We start from the raw sequence: 23,244 nt of genomic DNA on the forward strand, positions 1-23,244 counted from the left end.
CTGATTCTCCATTCTCAGTACTCAGCTTTTATACAGTTTTACCCATATATAACAGTGTCACTCCACTTTATGTAAAATATGAATTCCTTCTAGCTTTGGCCACCCTAATATTGCTGCCTTTCTTATTGCCTCAGACATTTGGGCATAGATTATATTGGTGGCGTGACACACTCCTACTGCAGGTCTAAAGGTGCCTATAACTGATTAGCTAATGTTCCTGTCCAAAGGTCTTCACAAGTTCAGGCTGATGTTGTCTATGTATGATTAACCCATGTGCATGTCCAGTAGCCTTCACAAGATCAGATATGGCCCAGACCAGTCACGTCTGTGTTGATCTACCTTGCCTCATCCACACGGATTCTGCTTATGGTCTGTTCTTTACATTTCTAATGGTTAACTCGATGTTGATCCAGCTCTGTACATTCACATGGGCTCAGCCTTCATTCTGCTTACACATGTCTAACCTTATATCGATTCTTCTTTCTACTTCAAGGAGAACACTATAGGTACTGAAAAACACCAGATGACTGGAAATTCTCTAACATTACTAACCCTTGTGATAGTGAGTGGAGGATGACACACCCCTTTTTTGTTAATGTTGCAAATGACTATTGTTGCTGGAAACTTGTTTTTTTATTATTTTTTATTATTTGTTTAATGGAATATCTACATTTATCAGCAACCATCACTCCTGTGTTAGCTCATCCAAGTTTATCATTAAAAAAAAATGTTTTCTAATGATCAATTAGCCTTTTTAAAATTATAAACTTGGATTAGCTAACACAACGTGCCATTGGAACACAGGAGTGATGGTTGCTGATAATGGGCCTCTGTACGCCTATGTGGATATTCTATTAAAAAAATCTGCCATTTCCAGCTATGATAGTCATTTACAACATTTAACAATGTCTACACTGTGTTTCTGATCAATTTTATTCAACAAAAATGTTTGCTTTTCTTTCAAAACGAAGACATTTCTAAGTGACCCCAAACTTTTAAAATGTAGTGTATGTCACCCGGTACAGACAGAAGAGGACCGGCCACCCCTTTGGGCCTGGTTCATCTCTGTTTCTTCCAAGGTTCCTGCTTTCTAGGGAGTTTTTCATAGCCACTGTGCTTCTACATCTGCATTGCTTACTCTTTTTGTGATTTTTAATCTGGATTTCTGTAAAGCACTTTGTGACAACTGCTAATGTAAAAAGGTACATTTGATTGACATGTACAGTACCAGTCAAACGTTTGGACACCTACTCATTGAAGGGTTTTTCTTTCTGCATTGTAGAATAATAGTGAAGACATCAAAACTATGAAACAACATATATGGAATTGTGTAGTAACCAAATAAGTGTTAAATAAACCAATATATTTGAGATTCTTCAAAGTAGCCACCCTTTGCCTTGACAGCTTTGCAAACTCTTGGCATTCTCTCAACCAGCTTCATGAGGAAGTCACCTGGAATGCATTTCAATTAACAGGTGTGCCTTCGTAAAAGTTATTTTTTGTAATATCTTCCCTTAATGCGTTTGAGCCAATCAGTGGTGTTGTGACAAGGTAGGGGTGGTACACAGAAGAGCCCTATTTGGTAAAAGACCCAAGTCCATATTATGGAAAGAACAGCCTAAATAAGCAAAGAGAAATTACATTCTATCATTACTTTAAGACCGGAAACTCAGTCAATCCGGAACACTTCAAGAACTTTGACAGTTTCTTCAAGTGCAGTCGCAAAAAAACATCAAGCGCTCTGATGAAACTGGCTCTCAGGGAGGACCGCCACAGGAATGGAAAACCCAGAGTTACCTCTGCTACAGGGGATAAGTTCATTAGAGTTACCAGCCTCAGAAATTACAGCCCAAATAAATGCTTCAGAGTTCAAGTAACAGACACATCAACAACAACTGTTCAGAGGAGACTGTGTGAATCAGGCTTTCATGGTTGGATTGATGCAAAGAAACCACTACTAAAGCACACCAATAAGAAGAGACTTGCTTGGGCCAAGAAACACGAGCAATGGACATTAGACCTGTGAAAACCAGTCCTTTGGTCTGATGAGTCCAAATTTCCAACCGCCGTGTCTTTGTGAGACGCAGAGTAGGTGACCGGATTATCTCCGCATGTGTATTTCCTACCGTGAAGCATGGAGGAGATGTGACATTGTGGCGGTGCTTTGCTGGTGACACTGTCTGATTTACTTAGATATCAAGGCACATGTAACCAGCATGGCTACCACAGCATTCTGCAGCGATACGCCATTCCAGCTGGTTTGGGCTTAGTGGGACTCATTTGTTTTTCAACAAGACAATGACACAACATACCTCCAGGCTGTGTAAGGGCTATTTGACCAAGAAGGAGAGTGATGGAGTGCTGCATCAGATGACCTGGCCTCCACAATCACCAGACCGTAACTCAATTGAGTTGGTTTAGGATGAGTTGGATTAAAGCAGCCAACAATTGCTCAGCATGTGTGTGAACTTCAAGATTGTTGGAAAAACATTCCTGGTGAAGCTGGTTGAGAGAGTGCCAAGAGTGTGCCAAGCTGTCAAGGCAAGGGGTGGCTACTTTGAAGAATCTAAAATACAAGCTATTTTGATTTAACACTTTTTTTTGGTTACTACATATGTGTTATTCCATAGTTTTGATGTTTTCACTTATTATTCAATGTAGAAAATAGTAAAAATGAAGAAAAATCCTTGAATGAGTAGGTGTGTCCAAACGTTTGACTGGTACTGTATATTACACCAACTGACTAGTTCTTCTGATGTTCACACAGGAGATCATGTTGAGACATTCTCTACATCCAGAGAGCAACAGCAGGAAGATCACAGAGCAAACAGGTCTCACCACTGCCCACATTGTGAGGAGATTTTCCCAATTCTATCAAAGCTAAAAATACATCTAAAAATACATACAGGAGAGAATCTGTATTTCTGCACTGACTGTGGGAAGAATTTCACAACATCAAGGGCTATGATAGTTCATCAGAGAGTTCACACAGGAGAGAAGCCTTACTCCTGCTCTGACTGTAGGAAGAGTTTCTCTCAATCGAGCCACCTAAAACAACATGAACGTATACATACAGGAGAGAAGCCTTACTCCTGCTCTGTCTGTGGGAATAGGTTCTCTGGACGGGGACATCTAAAACAACATGAACGTATACACACAGGAGAAAAGCCTTACTCCTGCTCTGACTGTTGGAAGAGTTTCTCTCACTCGAGCCACCTAAAACAACACGAACGTATACACACAGGAGAGAAGCCTTACTCCTGCTCTGACTGTGGAAAATGCTTCACACAATCGTCTCAGCTAAAAGTTCACCAGAGAACACACACAGGAGAGAAGCCTTACTCCTGCTCTGACTGTGGAAGTAGTTTCTCTCACCTGGGCCACTTTAAAACACATGAACGTATACATACAGGAGAGAAGCCATACTCCTGCTCTGACTGTGGAAAATGCTTCACAACATCAACTGAGCTAAAAGTTCATCAGAGAACACACACAGGAGAGAAGCCTTGCTCCTGCTCTGACTGTGGAAAATGCTTCACAACATCAACTGAGCTAAAAGTTCATCAGAGAACACACACAGGAGAGAAGCCTTACTTCTGCTCTGACTGTAGTGCGAGTTTCTCTCAATCGAGCCACCTAAAACGACATGAACGTATACACACAGGAGAGAAGCCTTACTACTGCTCTGACTGTGGAAGATGTTTTAAATCATCAGCTGAGCTAAACGGTCATCAGAGAACACACACACGAGAGAAGCCTTTCTTCTGCTCTTACTGTGGCAAGAACTTCTCCCGATTGGCCAATGTAAAAACACACCAACGGCTACACACTTGAGAGAAGCCTTATCAGTTCTCACACCAGCTAAGATTTGTCACTCCACTTAATTCTCATCTCATAAAATAATTGGCAACGTTGAATTGGATCAAATGAAGAAAGTGTAGAACACTATTGTAATCCTATAGTTTCTCACTGTGAGAGAACTGTGCAGAGGAAAGGGAGTGTTATAGAATGTTAGCCTCTCTTTACTGATCAGTGTACATCTTGTCAGTTTTGCTGTGTTTTTTTTAGCCCGTGTCTATAGAGACACATACCAGCTCTACTGGTAGTACTGGTACTACCAGCAGTACCGCACCTGTCGACTGCACAAGTTGTTCTGCTGCCACGAGCACATCCAATGCTAGCGTCAGTTATTCTACGTTTATTGTTAGCCCAACTAGCATGGACACTGACAGTTGTGATTCTGATGCAGCCGAAGAGCTACTGCCCCTTTACCCAGGAAAGCACTGAACAACAGACGGATGTTGGACCATCGAAGAGGTGCAAATATGGTGAGAACTACATTGATTTGGGGTTCACTTATATTGGGAATAGTGCCTTTCCTCAGCCACAGTGTGTGTTATATCTCACAACTCAATGAAAAATCCACTCTTAACCAGTCATTTAGAAACAAAACGTGCCAATTTGAAAAATAAGCCACAGGAGTTTTTTTGAGCGAGAGTTGAGACTACTTTCGAGTAGTAAGATATGTATAAAAGCTGCAGATTCCATTAATAAGAAGGGGCTAGAAGTGTCTTGGTGAGTTACCAAGTGGCTAGGACAGGCAAGCTCCATACTATTGTGGAGGACTTAATTCTTCCTGCTTCCGTGGATATGGCTGGGGGAAAATGTTTTTAAAAAATGATTCCGTTTCGTGATGCATCAGTGACATGGCAGATGTTTTGAAACTATTACTGCTTCGCATACAAGCCAGTGAATTCAGTGGGATGAGTCAACAGACGTGGCGGGCCTGGCACAGCTCCTGGTACATGTCTGTTACCTTTTTGGGGGGTCAATTAAGGAAGACATCCTCTTCTACAAACCACTCGAAACCAGGACAACAGGATATCTTTTTAAAGTACTGGACAGCTTTGTGACTTCAAATGGACTTAGGTGGTCAAGATGTGTTGGTATCTGTACTGATGGCGCGAATGCCATGACAGGGAGACATAGTGGAGTGGTAACGCGCATGCAAGCACTTACTCCCGATGCTACTTGTGTTCACTGCAGCAATTCCCTTGCTGCCAAGGGAATGCCTGACAGCTTGAAATACATTTTGGGCACTACAGTGAAAATTGTTAACTTTGTTAACATGGACAACACACAGGTCTTTCATCATTGTATGATTTATTTTGTGTGCAAATGAACTCAAGCTTATGGTCAATGCCAAATGTGATCTAGCGAAGCACCTGAGTGAGTTTTGGTGTGCAAATACGCAGGTACTTTCCTGAAACGGATGACACAAACTAGATTCGTTATCCCTTTCATGCCCTGCCTCCAGTCCACTTACCGATATCTGAACAAGAGAGCCTCATCAAAATTGCAATAAGCGATTCTGTGAAAATGTAATTTAATCAGAAGCTACTGCCAGATTTCTGGATTGGGCTGCGCTCAGAGGATCCTGCCTTGGCAAATCGAGCTGTTAAGACTGATGCCCTTTGGAACCACGTACCTATGTGAGAGTGGATTCTCGGCCCTCGCTAGCATAAAAACTAAATACAGGCACAGACTGTGTGTGGAAAAGGATTTAAGACAACTCTGCAATGTTGGGTTGTATTGGAGAGAGTATGTGCATCTTTTCAAGCAAATCCTTCTCATTAACCTGCGGTGAGTCTTTCATAATTTTCAATGAGCAAGTAAGGTTTAATATGTAAAATGGCTAAATAAAGAGCAAAATGGATTATTATTATTTGTGCCCTGGTCCTATAAGAGCTCTGTCACTTCCCACGAGCCTGGTTCTGCCAAACTCACACTCATTCTTATGTTTAATAAATGTGTGTGTGTGTGTGTGTGTGAGAGAGAGAAAGGCTTACAATATTTGAGAGCGCGCTGACCCTGTTGCTAGAGGGGGTACGCAGCTGGAGGTTGAATGTTTGAAGGGGTACGGGACTATAAACGTTTGGGGAACCGCTGGTCTAGATAATCCCAGTTCCTGCTGTGTCATGCTGATGGGAAGACTAGGGTATGGAGAAAACCATGAGTACATGCATCCATGCCGTGTGTCAGCATTGCAGGCTGGTGGTGATGGTGTGGGGTGTGTTTTTAGGGCACACATTGGGCCCCTTGATAAAAGTGGAGCAACATTTGAATGCCACAGGATATTTATACATCATTGCCAATCAGGTGCGTCCCTTTTATGGCAGCAATGTATCCAGCTGCAAATTAATGTTTTCAGCAGGATTATGCCACAAGGCTTGTCCAGGAATGGTTCCCTGGGAACCATAACAGTGAATTCAGTTTACTGCAGTGGCCTGCCGAGTCACCAGATCTCAATCTAATTGTGCATCTGTGAGAGGAGATGGAACGAGCTATTCAGAGTAGACGTCCACTCCCAGCCAACCCGACACAACTGTGGGAAGCATTGGAATCATCATGGCCCAGCATCCCTGTGAGTTTCTTTCCACACCATGTGGAGTCCATGGCCTGACGAATTGAGGCTGTTCTGAGGACAAAAGGAATTGCAACTCAATATTAGGATGGTGTTCCTAATGTTTTGTACACTCTGTGCCAAAGGAAAGTATTCAGACCCCTGGACTTTTTCCACATTTTGTGACAAAAATTCCTCAATCTACACACAATATAATAGCATAATGACAAATTGAAAACAGTTTTTTTTTTTTTCTGGTAAATAATAAATAAGTATTCATACCGTTTACTATGGAGACTCAATTATACTCAGGTACTTCCTGTTTCCATTAAGTATCCTTGTGATGTTTCAACAACTTGATTGGAGTCCACTTGGTAAATTCAATTCAAACAGGCACACACCTGTCTATATAAGGTCCTACAGTTGACAGTGCATTTCAGAGCATAGTGAAGCATGGTGGTGACAGCATCATGCTGTGGGTATGTTTTTCAACGGCAGGAACTGGGAGACTAGTCCGGATCAAGGAGGAAGTTGAACGGCGCAAAGTACAGAGAGATCCTTGATGAAAACCTGCTCCAGATTGCTCAGGACCTCACACGGGTCCACCTTCCAACAGGACAACGACCCTAAGCACACAGCTAAGACAATGTTTGCAAAACTGTTTTTGTTTTGTAATTTTGAGGTGTTGTATGGAGATTGATGAGGGAAAAAACAATTTAATACAGCATTATTATAAGATGTAACGTAACAAAAGGTGGAAAACGTCAAGGGGTTTCAATACTTTTTGAATGCACTGTATCAGATAAAGATGTTTTTTAAAGTTTTTTTTAAATGTACCTTTATTAAACCAGGCAAGTCAGTTAAGAACAAATTCTTATTTTCAATGACGGCCTAGGAACAGTGGGTTTACTGCCTGTTCAGGGGCATAACGACAGATTTGTACCTTGTCAGCTCGGGGGTTTGAACTTGCAACCAATGTGATGTTCAGTTTTCAGCATTAGTTTCGGTGGATTATTTTTATATTACCAAACACGTTTTGTTTCATGATAAACAGGCTATGAATTGACTAGTGTTTATTAAATTGCCTTTTAATGCTAGATTCATTGTTTTAGTCTATGATGAATTTATTTTAATAACTGTTGAAGTTAGATATGTTTGTACATTAATTTGTTCTGGGCAACATCTTCTCTTGTGTATAATTTTAAATGAAACAAACTGTTTTAATGTGTCTATATATGAACCAAATGTGATCCCATTCACATTCTCACAAACAAATGGCCCACACTGTGTATATACAATTGTTGACATCCGATGGTCATTCTTATGGTGGGTTGCAAAATGCAGGATCCTTCCAAGTGGAACCCACCAGAGGGGGACTGTCATGACGGTCCTGTGAGGATCAGGTTATAGTGGATCACGGTTCTACAGAGATCTCTCCCTCCCGAAGAGGGGGAGAAGTGTAGAGGGATTGATGGGGGGGGGGTTTATGACCTCGCGCCCATCATAAATTATAATGCAACAGCCCAACTCCATTCTGTTCTCTAATGTGAGAGACTGGAATGTCTGTGTGCATTAGGAAGAGTTTACAGCCCAAAACTACACAACATCAAGTAAATGGACATTGGGACATGTATATTTGATCAGCCAAATGGTGGAAACAATGATGGATGGAATATGAAAATGAATGTCTATTTTATGATGTTCTTAAAAGTTAGTTGAGGATGTTGTAACGAAAACTTTAACTTGAAGAGTTTTCATACTGTATATGTGATGTTTACATTCTTTGTGTCGAGAATATGCAGATGAAAGAGGATGTTATGGTGATAAGACTCATTTTAGTTGTCCTAATACCTTGCTTTGTAACTAGCTACGCCCCAGGGAACCCAGAGAGTGTGTCATAAAGATGGAAACGCCCCTTTCTACTCTAGGATATAAAACACAAGTTAAGAATTTACATATCAGACTAAGTTGAACACGCACTGCAGCCGAGGTCTACGGCTAGTCGTGACCCCGAAACGCAACACGAGGTTGAAGACAAAGGAAATCTCTGAACAATCAAGTTTATGGTGGAGTAGCTATTCTAAGTACTGTATCTAGGAAGTTGAATTTAAGCAGGACCATCTGGCTATTCTTTTCAAGTCACCGGTTGTGTACAGGGCCCTCTTACCCACGCCGGGAGCATCGACACGGCTGATTAGCCTCCTCAGAAGCCCACTCTCACAGAACGAGTACAAGGAAACTGACAACTAAGAGAAAGGACATTGACATCGTTTGGAGAATCGGAGACTTGCACCTGAAGACGAATGAACAAGGCGTTGGCCAAACTTTTCCCACTAAGCGGAACTCAACCCACAAAGAGATACCCAACAGAGACCTTCAACACATAAATACATGCGTTACACTTTTTACCCATAAGAGGGGCAGTTCGGGGCAAGGTGTTAGGGCTGAAACTAAGCATAGTTTACAAATGTATCCAAGTGTTGAATTTCTCTCTTTCTCTCTGTGTGTGAAGCTCCATCTTGCATTGGTCCACTAGGGACCTGTTGCCATTTTATGAAGTTTTAATCAATAACCTAGACTGTTTGTGTATATTTATCTTATGTTATCATTTAACTGGTTAGTAAATAAATAATAATCTAAATTTGTGTGGTACGGAATAATTAGTGAGACCCGGGTTTGTGCAGATTTACTAATTATGCGACATTCAGAATGAGACTGAGGAAATGAATTAATTGATGACTGCTATGAAATCTATGTAATCTTTGAGTTAATTTGCGAAACGGTTCCTCATTAAACAAGCTTTTCCCGTGGTGCTCCAGGTTACTGAGTTAATTGTTACAGAATGAATTTAATCACGTAATAATAAACAGCTAATTATATCATCACATTAACAATAATGTCGCGAGAAATCTAAATCTAAACTAGGCCTCACTGTTGAATTCAGTCCATAGGAATTGTGTAGCAAGTTACTCATACACCAATCAGGATTATTGTTGAGAGTGGCGTGTGTGTAGTTTTTCTTTTTCACCCAGATACTAGTGGTGTGAGGTTGACTCGTGTTGTATATCTGACACACATCAGTATGTAGGGGATTTACTGAATGCTATGAGCTGGGGTATATGTACCAGCCGATGCAGGCATTCTGAGAAAAATACTAGTTGGGCCCAATGTAGTGTTATTTCTGTCTATCGCGTTCAGAAGCGAGTAGACTTGGTCATAATTCATTTCTCGAGCATGGACACAGGGCCGTTTAAAATTTGAGTAGATATTGGCTTGACCAAGTTAGTAATTATCTCTGTCTCGTGTTTTCATTGGTGTGAGTCAACCAACCGTGTGTTTGTGTTTTCCTCACGTTCCGGTTAATCGCAAAAAATATTGCTGAAATATTACGTCACTTAGTAAACCCGTTCTCTTGTTGGAGCGGAGTCTGACTTTCGAGCACAAGTGAAGCTAAGCATTGCACCAAATGCTAAGCTAACAAGGGGGAGCAGCCGTTTTTGTTTCCCCCTTTGTTCAAAGTGAAATCCCGTGCCGTGCGGGAATCCCAGTGATTTCAGCTTTTGCTATCAGTGACCTCTGGTGGTGAAGAATTGCCAATTATTGTTTTAAATATCTCCGGTTACACGGCATGATATAATTTTCAACTTTCTACATAAACTTAGATTAACCTCTTGAAACTAGGGGGCACTATTTTCATTTTTGGAAAAATAACGTTCCCAAAGTAAACGGGCTATTTCTCAGGACAAGATGCAAGAATATGCATATAATTGACAGCTTAGGATAGAAAACACTAAATTTTCCAAAACTGTAAAAATATTGTCTGTGAGTATAACAGAACTGATATTGCAGGCGAAAGCCTGAGAAAAATCCAATCAGGAAGGGACTCTTATTTAGAAAGCTCTGTGTTCCTATGCGTCCCTATTGAGCAGTGAATGAGATATCAACCAGATTCCCTTTTCTATGGCTTCCCTACTGTGTCTAGTGTCACAATACATCGTTTCAGGCTTTTATTTTAAAAATGAGCCTGGACTACAACATTGCGTCAGTGGTCAGCTGGAGGCTCTCAGTGTTTTGTGCGTAAAAGACAAATGTGGCCATTGTTTCTCTCTTTCCTACTAAGAAGCCACCTGTCCCGGTTGATATGTTATCACCTTGAGGATTGATTATAAAAAACGTTTGCCATGTTTCTGTCGATATTATGGATCTAATTTGGAATATTTTTTGGCGTTGTCGTGACCGCAGTTTCCGGTGGATTTCTCAACCAAAGGTGAAGTACAAACGGAGGTGTTTCGGCTATAAAAATCATCTTTATGGGACAAAATGAACATTTGCTGTCTAACTGGGAGTCTCGTGAGTGAAAACATCCGAAGCTCATCCAAGGTAAACGATTTAATTTTATTGCTTTTCTGATTTTCGTGACCAAGTTGCCTGCTGCTAGCTAGGCATAATGCTATGCTAGGCTATCGATAAACTTACACAAATGCTTGTCTTGCTTTGGCTGTAAAGCATCATTTCAAAATCTGAGATGACAGGATGATTAACAAAAGGCTAAGCTGTGTTTCAATATATTTCACTTGTGATTTCATGAATATGAATATTTTCTAGTAATATTTTTTTGTCCGTTGTGCCTTATGCTAATTAGTGTCAGTTGATGACAATTCTCCCGGATCCATACAAAGATGGCTACAAACTGGAAGACTGCAGTCAAACACTGGAGCTGAATGTCAAAATTAAAGATGATGAAGAGGAGGAGAACATTGGGAAATATTTTTTTCATGGTAAAACCAGGTTCTAGATATAAATGCTATTCATAAATTAGACCTCCATAAATTATGACCCAGTCTATTGCTAATTTAATTCTGACATTACACATCCATGAAGAACTTCTGACTGCACCAATGTAGTTATGAAAGTTCAATCAGTAAGGCTGGTCTGAATGGATCGTCACTTCATTCATCTAGTAAACTCTATGGTGCAGACATGGTTTAAAATAGTCTCAGACTTGTCCTAGTGTAGATGTAAAGTCAGGATGATTTCATCTAGATCTAAGCAGTGGGCAACCATGAGGGCCTTCAGAGAAGGCTAAGGCTTGATAAAAATGTATATATTTTTTAAATAAAATGTTGTTTTTAATTTTTATTTCATCGTTACAATTTGTTTAATTTGTATTTCGTCTTAACAATAATTGTAATAATTTTCTGATTACATCTTCAGTTGTTGTTGGAAAGAGAAGGGTTAACACTGAAGAGAAAAGCATATCCAATCAGGATTTTCTTTGGTGGTCTCTGGGTAGAAAAATCTAGCTAGCTCAGCCAGCCATTGGCTTGAGTCATGGGTAACAGCATATATAGAGTGTGTCTGAAAGTGGGCCTGTTGACAGAAGTGGGAGGATCAACAGAAGTGAGTGTATGGAAAGTGAATCAGCTAATTGAGAAGATTTGTTGCCACTCAAGGCCGTTTTGTGTGGCTGATATGATTGTTGAACAACCAGTTGATTGTTTGACGACTGTGGCATTTTATCTAAGCAAATCCCTAACCTTTTTCCTAACCTGCTAGGTTAGTTCTCTTAACCTGCTATGTAAACATTACGCTGACCAGCATGCACCTGGGTATGGCTGGTCTGACCAATAATGGAGTGCTGATGTTAAACTTCCACCTTTCCAGACACAAGTCTCTCACCGTTGACGCTTGTTATAGACCCCCTTCAGCCCCCAGCTGTGCCCTGGACACCATATGTGAATTGATTGCCCCTCATCTATCTTCAGAGTTCGTACTGTTAGGTGACCTAAACTGGGACATGCTTAACACCCCCGCCATCCTACAATCAAAGATAGATGCCCTCAATCTCACACAAATTATCAAGGAACCTACCAGGTGCAACCCTAAATCCAAAACCATGGGCACCCTCTTAGGTATCATCCTGACCAATTTGCCTGGATCTCAGCGATCATTTCCTCATTGCCTGCGTGCGTAATGGGTCCGCTGTCAAACGACCACCTCTCATCACTGTCAAACGCTCCCTAAAACACTTCAGCGAGCAGGCCTTTCTAATCGACCTGGCCGGGGTATCCTGGGAGGATATTGACCTCATCCCGTCAGTAGAGGATGCCTGGTTGCTCTTTGAATGTGCTTTCCTCTCCATCTTAAATAAGCATGCGCCATTCAAAAAATGTAGAACTAAGAACAGATATAGCCCTTGGTTCACCCCAGACTTGATTGCCCTTGACCAGCACATAAACATCCTGTGGTGTTCTGCATTAGCATTGAATAGCCACCGTGATATGCAACTTTTCAGGGAAGTCAGGAACCAATATACAGGAGTCAGATTAGGCTACAGGTAAAACAAATGTTTAAAAAAACACTGGCTGTTGTTGACAAGCATATTCAGTTAATATTCATATTATTCATATTTAATTCAGTGATTGAAATGATGAGCCCATCCCTCAGTAGCCTATTCCAGCAGGCTATTGGGAAACAAGCACTTCTTATTGAGGATTTACCTCGCTTTCATGTTGAATAAATTAGTCTGGAAATTTGAAATAAGCAAGCTGCTAAATCGTTCAGTTTACATCTTGCCTACATCTCGTCTAGGCTGCTGTAGACTATCTGAAATGATACGTAGGTCTATCAGGCTACCTGCCTTTATCCAAGCAAACTATGGCAAAATGTAATTAGAAACATAAACCCAGATTTTAGTCTGTTGCCTATGTCTATTGAAATGACAAGTCAGTCTCGCAAATGGGTCATTTATAACGGCTGTAGTCTTACAATCTGGCACATAATAACTGCATAATTTCTATAAATTTGCCTAATATTCGTTTTTTTTATGTTCATCCAAATGTTTCTTGCTCAGAGATTTCGAAATCCTCTGCCAGCTTTCATCACTCAAACTCTCCTGTCGGATTTATCTATAGTTATGCACATGCGCAAAGGCTATTTATTTACAAAAATAAACCTGATTCAAGCCCTGAATGCTGATTGGCTGAAAGCCGTAATATATCAGACCATACACCAGGGGTATGACAAAAAAATCATTTTTACTGTTCTAATTACGTTGGTAACCCGTTTATAATAGCAATAAGACACCCTTGGGGTTTGTGGTATATGGCCAGGCACTCCGCGTTGCGCTTAGAACAGCCCTTAGCTGTGGTATGTTGCCCATATACCATACCCCCTTGTGCCTCGTTGCTTAATCAAGTCGACATTCATTGATAGAAAATGATCTGGTGAGTTTAATAAAGGTGTTATGTAAAGGTCTTATAACATGTGTTATATCTGGAGTTTCCTCGGACAATGAGGTTCATCTTCTTAAGCAGAAGATTCCAGGAGTGTTTGGATGACTAAACCGTGTGTAGATGGAAAGGAGGAAAGTCAATCGGTTTTACTGACGTTGGAAGAAGAGTACCAACCTACTAATCTTTTTGGTATTTATTAGGATCCCCCATTAGCGGCTGCAAAAGCATCCGAGTTGTTCACTTCTTTCATTAACTTCTCAAACCTCGGCTTGGTCTGATGTCAAGCGTTCTCGCAAGTCTCGCGTTGTTGCGTCTCTTGGTTAGGAACTCTATGGCTGAAGTGGGGGAACCGGAAGTTCCGGCCAGGGCCGCATCTTTCTTCATAACAAAGAAAGTGGCAGAATTGCGCAGTAGAGACGATTACTTTTGTCTCCTTTTCAAATTGATTGATACAGGTATGCACGTTTAAATATAACGTTTAAACTTTGTAATATCGAAAGAACAGGTCATAAAAAAACGTTAAGGTTTTATTTTTGTGTCAAACTGGGTGAGTGAAGAACGGGATAAAAATAATGTACAATTCACATAACGTTAGCTAGTTAGAGACTTTGGGCTTGCCTGAGTGGATGTACATAATTTCGTCAAAGTAATTTCATAAATAATCCATTTATTTGAGATGTCGGAGTTTGTTTTACATGTCGTTATTGGTTTTGTGTCAAATGAGCTGGAAAAATGGCGAGCTGGGAAAATGGTGGTGCCCACTCTGTCTGCGTCAAAGAGAGACAATTTAACGGTTGCACTACTGTTTAGAAGCTGAATGTGATGATGATCGGTTTTCTACATATGTAGTACTATTCAGACACATTCAGTTTCCACCTTGATTCCACCTTGATCTATAATTGTTACTGGTGTGAACGGGAATTAAATAATGCATTGAAGAGAAGATTATTCGGGAGAATCAAATGTGTCACATGCCGAATACAACAAGCGTTGAACTTAGGGAGGATCAATGCAAATAGTTCAGGTAGCCTTTTGATGAATTGTTCAGCAGTGTTATGGCTTAGGGGTTAAAGCTGTTAAGGAGCCTTTTTGACCTAGACTTGGCGCTCCGGTACCGCATGCCATGAAAATGGTACATAGAGCTGCCTAAAACAAACTGCAACCTTGTACTAAATTGTTTTTGTCATTTATGTGAATTTGGGAAATCTACTATAGATTAAGTGCACTTACGTTGTGTAGCCTAAATATAGTGTGTACTCGTCAAATGTGAATTAGTGTTTTGCTGTCAATGCTTAGCTACCAGACCTGTTGAAATTAGATAATTGAACAAGAAAAAATATTATATTTTTTGAGAATAAAGAATGTACCTGAACTGCCAAGACAATAACTTTTGTGTCCTTGTCTCTTTATTACTACAGGCCGACTCAGATTAAGTCTGAGGCCTGTAACATCAACAGTGAGGACAAGCCCAGGCTGCCTCTCTCCTTCCACACTGAGTAGAAACCTACAGTCACTGGGTACTGATAGTGACAGTGGAGCCCAGTTTGCACTGCAGGATCCAGAGATGGCATCAGTGAAGTTGGAAGACTGCAGTCAAGCACTGGAGCTGAATGTCAACATTAAAGATGAAGAAGAGAAGATTGGGGAATCTGTTTCTCATGGTAAGAGCAGTTTCTATCTAACTAAGTTTGTTATTCATTCCAACTTCCCACTGTGCATGAGAAGTTGCAGTAGAACTGTTTCATGATGAACTGTTTCAATGAGAAGGTAGATGTCTGTCCTGTGTAGCTCAGTTGGTAGATCATGGTCCTCTCATCGCAAGGGTTGTGGGTTCGATTCCCATGGGGAACAGTATGAAAAAAGTATTGTAAATGTGTAATACGTTAGGAGATAAAGAACATTGTTTTCTTCATTACATCTTTCACATTATTACGTAGTTTATGGTAGTCCCCAGTCATCTGGTGTTTGTTACAACAACACAACGAGAAGAGACCGGAGTCTTGTGAGTCACTCACTGTCGTGCAGCATGCGCCAGGTGATCTAATTACAGTATGGAATTCACAACTAAATGTTTGCCAGCTAGATATCTTAAACCTCTTAAGTTCAGTCTACAATGTGCTAAATGAAGAAATAAGACCGATCCTGCTTGTGTTGCCTGTTTGTTTAATAGCCTACTGATTCCGTGAGCACAAAGCCTCACGCAACATGTCGGAAAAACAATTTTTAAAATTCAGCTGTTTTTTTAAAAATATCTTTGCAATGCTGTAATGAAGGCTTAACCAAACGATTCAACAGACTTGGTTAGGCTTATCATTTATTTAGGGTTGTTTACGTTGTTCCAAATAGTCAGAACTTTTTTCTTGTACTCTAACAGCGCCTATTTGGAACACCCAATATGCACTCAGTGTTTGCTCCTTACCTTCTTTTTCTTGATCTCCAGTGTTTTCCACAACTAGTCACATTTATTCCACACATCTGACTTCCCCTTTACCTACTGAGCAATCAGTAACCATTCTCCCATTTTCAAGTTCGTCACGTCCTCTGCGTTCATTTTGCTGTTACGGTGTTCTGAGTTTGTTATAACCAATTTATTGATGTGATTACGATACAGGTTAGGCCCTATTGGTCAGGTGCATGCGATGTATACATGTGTCACAAAGAGAGGAGGAAAAGTTGAGGGAATAGAGAATGTTTTTCCATAACATATGAAGTATTTCAGCAACAGAACTTTTCGGTCAGAATTGACTGTAATAATGCTTCAGTACAGTGGACAGTGTGATGAACACTGTTGATGTTCTGTGGTGGTCGCTGCAGCAGGGAAGAGAGAGCAGTTTGATTAAATCATTATCAGACAAGCTCAGTGCATGTGGTTGATTTGATTAAAACACGTGTCTATATATGGAGAAATAGATGGTAAATTTTTTTTCGACCAATCGATTGGTGGAAAGAACAGACTACTCTTGGTGCCCTAATGGACAGTGCAAGTTGTTTTTTTAAATGTATTTTTATTTAACCTTTTATTTAACCAGGTAGGCTAGTTGAGAACACCTTTATTTAACCAGGTAGGCTAGTTGAGAACACCTTTATTTAACCAGGTAGGCTAGTTGAGAACACCTTTATTTAACCAGGTAGGCTAGTTGAGAACACCTTTATTTAACCAGGTAGGCTAGTTGAGAACAAGTTCTCATTTACAACTGCAACCTGGACAAGATAAAGCACAGCAGTGCGACACAAACAACAACACAGAGTTACAAATGGAATAAACACGAGTACAGAAAAAAAGAAAGTCTATATACAGTGTGCAAATGGCGTGAGGAGGTAAGACAATAAATAGGCCATAGTAGCGAAGTAATTACAATTTAGCAGATTAACACTGGAGCGATAGATGACCAGATGATGATGTGCAAGTAGAAATAATGGTGTGCAAAAGAGCAGAAAAGTAAATAAAAACAATATGGGGATGAGGTAGGTAGATTGGGTGGGTTATTTACAGATGGCTATGTACAGCTGCATCGATCGGTTAGCTGCTCAGATAGCTGATGTTTAAAGTTAGTGAGGGAAATATAAGTCTCCAGCTTCAGCGATTTTTGCAGTTCTTTCCAGTCATTGAAAGTATTCAACAGAGAGGCTGGCCCATGTTGACTCAAAAGATGGATGTCCTTTGGGTGGTGGAATGTTCTTGATACACAAGGGAAAATGTTCAGCATGAAAAACCCAGCAGCATTACAGTTCTAGACACAAACCGGTGCACCAGGCACCTAATGATCATACCCTGTTCAAAGGCACTTCAATCTGTTTTCTTGCCCATTCACCCTCTAAATGGCAGACATTCGATCCAAATGATCTTAAGCTTTAAAAATCTTTCTTTAACCTGTCTCCTTCGCTTCATGTATACCGATTTTAAAAAGTGGTTTTAACAAGTGACATCAATAAGGGATCATAGCTGTCCCCGGGTCAGTCTGTCATGGAAAGAGCACGTGCTCATAATATTTTGTACCACTGACTTTTTTTTCTTCTGATGCTGTTCACACAGGTCACGTTGAGACGTCCTCTACATCCAGAGAGCAGAAGCAGGAAGTTCACAGAGCTAAGAGGTTTCACCACTGCCCACATTGTGAGGAGATTTTCCCATATCTATCAAAGCTAAAAATACACCTAAAAACACACACAGGAGAGAATCTATATTCCTGTACTGACTGTGGGAAAAGATTCACAACATCACATTCTCTGACAGTTCATCAGAGAGTGCACACAGGTGAGAAGCCTTACTCCTGCTCTGCCTGTGGGGGGAGATTCTCTCGAAGGAGCCACTTAAAGAGACACCAACATATACACACAGGAGAGAAGCCTTACTCTTGCTCTGACTGTGGAAAATGCTTCGCAACATCATCTGACCTAACAGTTCACCAGAGAACACACACAGGAGAGAAGCCTTTTTCCTGCTCTGACTGTGGGGGGAGATTCTCTCAACTGAGCAGTTTAAAAAAACACCAACATATACACACAGGAGAGAAGCCTTACTTCTGCTCTGATTGTGGGAAGAGTTTCTCCCTATTGGATACCTTAAAAGCACATGCACGTATACATACAGGAGAAAAGCCTTACTCTTGCTCTGACTGTGGGAAGAGGTTCTCTCAACGGAGCAACTTAAAAATACACCAACGTTTACATACAGGAGAAAAGCCTTATTCCTGCTCGGACTGTGAAAAGAGTTTCTCCCAATTGGATAAGTTAAATAGTCACCAGCGAATACATACAGGGGAGAAGCCTTACTTTTGCTCTGACTGTGGGACTTGTTTCAGCCAAATTGATACGTTAAAATGTCACCAGCGAATACATACAGGAGAGAAGCCTTACTCTTGCTCTGACTGTGGGCAGAGTTTCTCTCAACACAGCAGCTTAAAGAAACACCAACGTATACACACAGGAGAGAAGCCTTACTCCTGCTCTGAATGTGGGTCGAGTTTCTCTCTACAGGACAGCTTGAAATCACACCAACGTATACACACAGGAGAGAAGCCTTACTTCTGCTCTGACTGTGGAAAGAATTTCTCTCGACACAGCAGCTTAAAGAAACACCAGCGTATACACACAGGAGAGAAGCCTTACATCTGCTTTGAATGTGGGAAGAGTTTTACAACATCAAGTGCTCTGACAGTTCATCAGAGAGTGCACACAGGAGAGAAGCCATACTCCTGCGCTGACTGTGGGGGAAGTTACTCTCGACTGGGAAACTTAGAGACACACCATCGTACACATACGGGAGAGAAGCCTTACTCTTGTTCTGACTGTGGTAAATGCTTCACAACATCAAGTGCTCTGACTGTTCATCAGAAAACACACACAGGAGAGAAGCACACCAACGGATACACACAAGCCAAGAGTTTTGCAGATTGAAATCTTATGTTTTCGGTGGATTGACAATGGACCCGTTTTAAAGTATCCTTTTTTTGGTAACAGTTCTCTCAAACCAGCTTAAAGTCACTCCATCACTTAATTCTCATTAAAGAAGTGGTAAGTGAATTGGATCAAATGAAGAAAGCGTAGAACACTGTATTGTAATCCTGTTGTTTCTCACTGGGAGAGAACTGTGCAGAGGAAAAAGGAGCATTACAGAATGTTAGCCTCTTTACTGATCAGTGTGCATCTTGTCAGTTTTGGTGTTTTGTTAGCGTCTACTGCAAAGATATTGAGATGACCTTGGATTGGCCCTTAGTGTTGAATATCCTCTTAGGTTTCTCTTGTTGAAACAATGGAGTCTGATGGTTGACTGGATAGTACTGCTTCCTTCTGTAGTTTTCTGTGGGAATGAGCAATTACACACAGCATGTATGAGATAGAGATGGTGTGATGATCAGTTTTCAGCATATATATATATATATATATATATATATGAAGAAGTGTCAATAGAAAAACTATTAAAAATAAATTGAATGCAGCTACTTCGCTGTTATTCTAGCTACACGGTTTCACGTGACTGTTAGCCGTAGTTGGCTAGCAAGCAAGGCATAACAAACGACTTGGTCGCGTCCATAGATACAGAATAAAAATAGTCAGTTTGAAATGATTGCGTTTGTATAGTCTGTGATGTGCCATCTGTAAATACGAATACATTTGTTTAAAGTACTTCTGCATAAGTGTTACTCTCCACTTTTCTGGAGGACCGAGTTTTGAAATCAGTGGAATTAGAGTATGTTAGCTAAGGAGATGGAGAAAACCCACGTTTCTGGATTACATCTTCAAACTAAGGGCAAACATGGTATCTGTGACAGGGAGACACATCCATCCATGATGTATACGGGTAAGGTAATGTAGCTAGCTAGACTTTCAGATATTACACGTTTCTAATTTTGACAGTGTTTTTTTTTGGCCGAGCTGGTCGCCCGGCCAAACTGAGATATTGGGGGAGAAGGACCTTTGTCAGGGAGGTGACCAAGAACCCAATGGTCACTCTGACAAAGCTCCAGAGTTCCTCTGTGGAGATGGGAGAACCTTCCAGAAGGACAACCATCTCTACAGCACTTTGCCAATCAGCACATGACTTCCTGCTTGGAGTTTGCCAAAAGGCACCTAAAGGACTCTCAGACCATGACAAACAAGATTCTCTTGTCTGAAGAAACCAAGATTGAACTCTTTGGCCTGAATGCCAAGCTTCACGCCTGGAGGAAACCTGGCACCAGCCCTACGGTGAAGCGTGGTGGAAGCAGCATCATGGTGTGAGGATGTTTTTCAACCGCAGAGACTGGGAGACCAGTCAGGATCGAGGGAAAGATGAACAGAGAAAAGGTCCTTGATGAAAACCTGCTTCAGAGCGCTCAGGACCTCCGTCTGGGGCGAAGGATCACCTTCCAACAGGACAACACAGGAATGGCTTCAGAACAAGTCTCAATGTCTTTGAGTGGCCCAGCCAGAGCCCGGACTTGAACCCAATCGAACATCTCTGGAGAGACCTGAAATTAGCTGTGCTGCGACGCTCCCCATCCAACCTGACAGAGCTTGAGAGGATCTGTAGATAAGAATGGGAGAAACTCACCAAATACAGGTGTGCCAAGCTTGTAGTGTCATAACCAGGAAGACTCGAGGCTGTAATCACTGCCGAAGGTGCTTCAACAGAGTAAAGGGTCTTAATGTATTGAAGTATTATTTTTTTTTGCAAACATTTCTAAAGGCCCGTTTTTGCTTTGTCATTATGGGGTATTGTGTGTAGATTACGTAACGCAACAAAATGTGGGAAAAAGTCTAGGTATCTGAATACTTTCCGTATGCTGTGTGTGTGTGTGTGTGTGTGTGTGTGTGTGTGAGAGTGATGTGGTAGCCTACCTCGTTCAGTTAATAAAGTCAACGCAGTATTAAGATTATTAATAATGGGTTATGCATAATAAGCTAATAGCCTCTGTCTCTTGTGCAATACTCACCTGTGCTCTGCTGGCCTTTCCTTAAACCCTCCTTAGCTCTTGGACTCGCATTTCTTCCTCTAATAGATTATTGGAAGAGAGAAGCAAGCTTTTTTTTTTTGCTGAATATTAATTACAGCAGCCAATAGAACTCACGGGTAGTTTGAAAGAGCCAACGCTCAATGGTGGTAGAATATATAGAAGTTATTGATTCACACCCATAACCATTCAGTCTTCGTGAAGAGAAAGCCGTCTGCATCTTATTGTAGTCGTATATTATCTTATTGTAGTCGTGTATTATCTTATTGTAGTCGTATATTATCTTATTGTAGTCGTGTATTATCTTATTGTAGTCCTATATTATTGTAGTCCAATATTATCTTATTGTAGTCCTATATTATTGTAGTCCTATATTATCTTATTGTAGTCCTATATTATTGTAGTCCTATATTATTGTAGTCCTATATTATCATATTGTAGTCCTATATTATTGTAGTCCTATATTATCATATTGTAGTCCTATATTATTGTAGTCCTATATTATCATATTGTATATTATTCAAGCATGTCATTACAATAATAAAGATGAGGACAAGAGGACTGTTGAAAGTCAGGAAGGAATGAAGCAACCATAGAAAAGGGAGTTAGACTAATAACATTAGGGGAAATATTATGAATCCATATGCATCCGCCTACTAATTATACAAATGTAAAATAGGCTCTATTGTATTTCAAAATTATTATCACATTTGCTAGCTTATAATTGTAACTTTGTAGGCTGCACCAGATTTGCATGTTCTCTCCACAGTTCATGGAATGAAAGAGGTGAGTAATTCCAGTCCAGATAATACAATATAATACAGTCCACACTCAAAGATTAGCCTACTGGAGCTAGTTTCATGTATTTACCCAAAAGAGCATCGCTGCATCGATGGGCTTTTATGTTTTTCTGTGTGCAATGTGCGGTAGCCTATATATTATAGGCTATGTATTGGATAATGGCACAATAATTTGGGGCCCACTCCAACGACACTAACCACAGTCCTATCTCACACACCTCACGCTGCTTTGCACTCAGTCAGGGCCATAACAATACCAGGAAGAGGAACAGACTTGGGTCATCTTATCAATTGAGACTGATTATCTCAGAGGGGGTGAGTGGTGACTCGGCCTAGTTGGACGGTATAATAATGTACTTGTATTTGCATCTGAAGCGTCCAGCGGGTTGAATAAATCTGGTTTGTGCTTTTACTAGTTGTCCGTCTGTTTCTACTCTTGTTCGTTCAGAACTTAACAATAATTTCATTGAGACTTCACTTGGTACACTTGATATTGCTCATCCAGCAGAGAATCAGGGATGAGAGGCATCACAATATAATGAGCAACTAATTCTCAAACCCTGAGTAATAGGACATGTCATTGATTCCAAATGACACGACCCTCCCCTGAAATAAATGTACAAATTACTAAACCCATTTTTCTCCAGGTAACAATTGTCAATTTCGATCTCTCCCTAAGAGACTTTTGTTTTAATGATATACATACTTTGAAACACTTTATTAAATTGTCTTTTAAAACTAGATGGATTATTTTTGCCATTGATGAATAATGTATCTGGATAACTGCATTGAACTTGCATTGATTGCAACCTGCATTGATCCACTAATGACATTCATATTCTACATTCATTTGTGCTGCTCAGTCAATGGGTTATCTATACAGAAAAGGTTTTAGTTTAATTCATAGCATGCTAAACCATTTAAATGTCTATCTACCCAATACATGTCACTACACCTCTACATGCCAATTAGCTAGCCTCCTTTCATATTTAAATAAAAGTGAAATAAAACAACAACAAAAATATTATTTTAAAGTGTTTTCTATGGTGCAAAAGTCCAGAGACTATATTACTACCACAATTGAAGTATGACCCACTTACTATTGGAGAATGGAACCAAAGAGGAAGCTCTCTGGAGAATGGAACCAGAGAGGAAGCTCTCTGGAGAATGCAACCAGAGAGGAAGCTCTCTGGAGAATGCAACCAGAGAGGAAGCTCTCTGGACAATGCAACCAGAGAGGAAGCTCTCTGGACAATGCAACCAGAGAGGAAGCTCTCTGGAGAATGCAACCAGAGAGGAAGCTCTCTGGACAATGCAACCAGAGAGGAAGCTCTCTGGAGAATGCAACCAGAGAGGAAGCTTACCCTTTCCAT

At 40.6% G+C, this 23,244-nt stretch overlaps 3 protein-coding genes across 18 annotated transcripts in view; 1 reads left to right on the forward strand and 2 right to left on the reverse strand.

Moving 5' to 3' along the window:
• Positions 1-20,308, forward strand: part of LOC110495595 (zinc finger protein OZF-like) — a 147,679-nt gene extending 127,371 nt beyond the window's left edge. For 10 of the 12 annotated variants that reach the window (XM_036951094.1, XM_036951095.1, XM_036951097.1 and 7 more), the window contains 2 exons: positions 15,057-15,299; positions 17,672-20,308. In XM_036951094.1, the coding sequence (XP_036806989.1) occupies positions 15,057-15,299; positions 17,672-19,035 (1,607 nt within the window). In that variant the 3' untranslated portion in view covers positions 19,036-20,308. Of the gene's footprint in view, positions 1-2,767; positions 2,852-4,249; positions 4,672-13,540; positions 14,094-15,056; positions 15,300-17,671 lie in introns of those variants that run through there. The other 2 variants (XM_036951104.1, XM_036951107.1) reach the window with 2 other exon arrangements.
• LOC110528894 (oocyte zinc finger protein XlCOF6-like) overlaps positions 1-23,244 on the reverse strand; it is a 680,129-nt gene that overhangs the window by 211,222 nt on the left and 445,663 nt on the right. The gene's annotated exons all lie outside the window — the stretch shown is intronic.
• LOC110528886 (zinc finger protein 664-like) overlaps positions 1-23,244 on the reverse strand; it is a 140,889-nt gene that overhangs the window by 66,835 nt on the left and 50,810 nt on the right. The gene's annotated exons all lie outside the window — the stretch shown is intronic.

The sequence above is a fragment of the Oncorhynchus mykiss genome, chromosome 18 (assembly GCF_013265735.2).
Source record: "Oncorhynchus mykiss isolate Arlee chromosome 18, USDA_OmykA_1.1, whole genome shotgun sequence".
In the NCBI taxonomy this organism is placed as follows: Eukaryota; Metazoa; Chordata; class Actinopteri; order Salmoniformes; family Salmonidae; genus Oncorhynchus; species Oncorhynchus mykiss.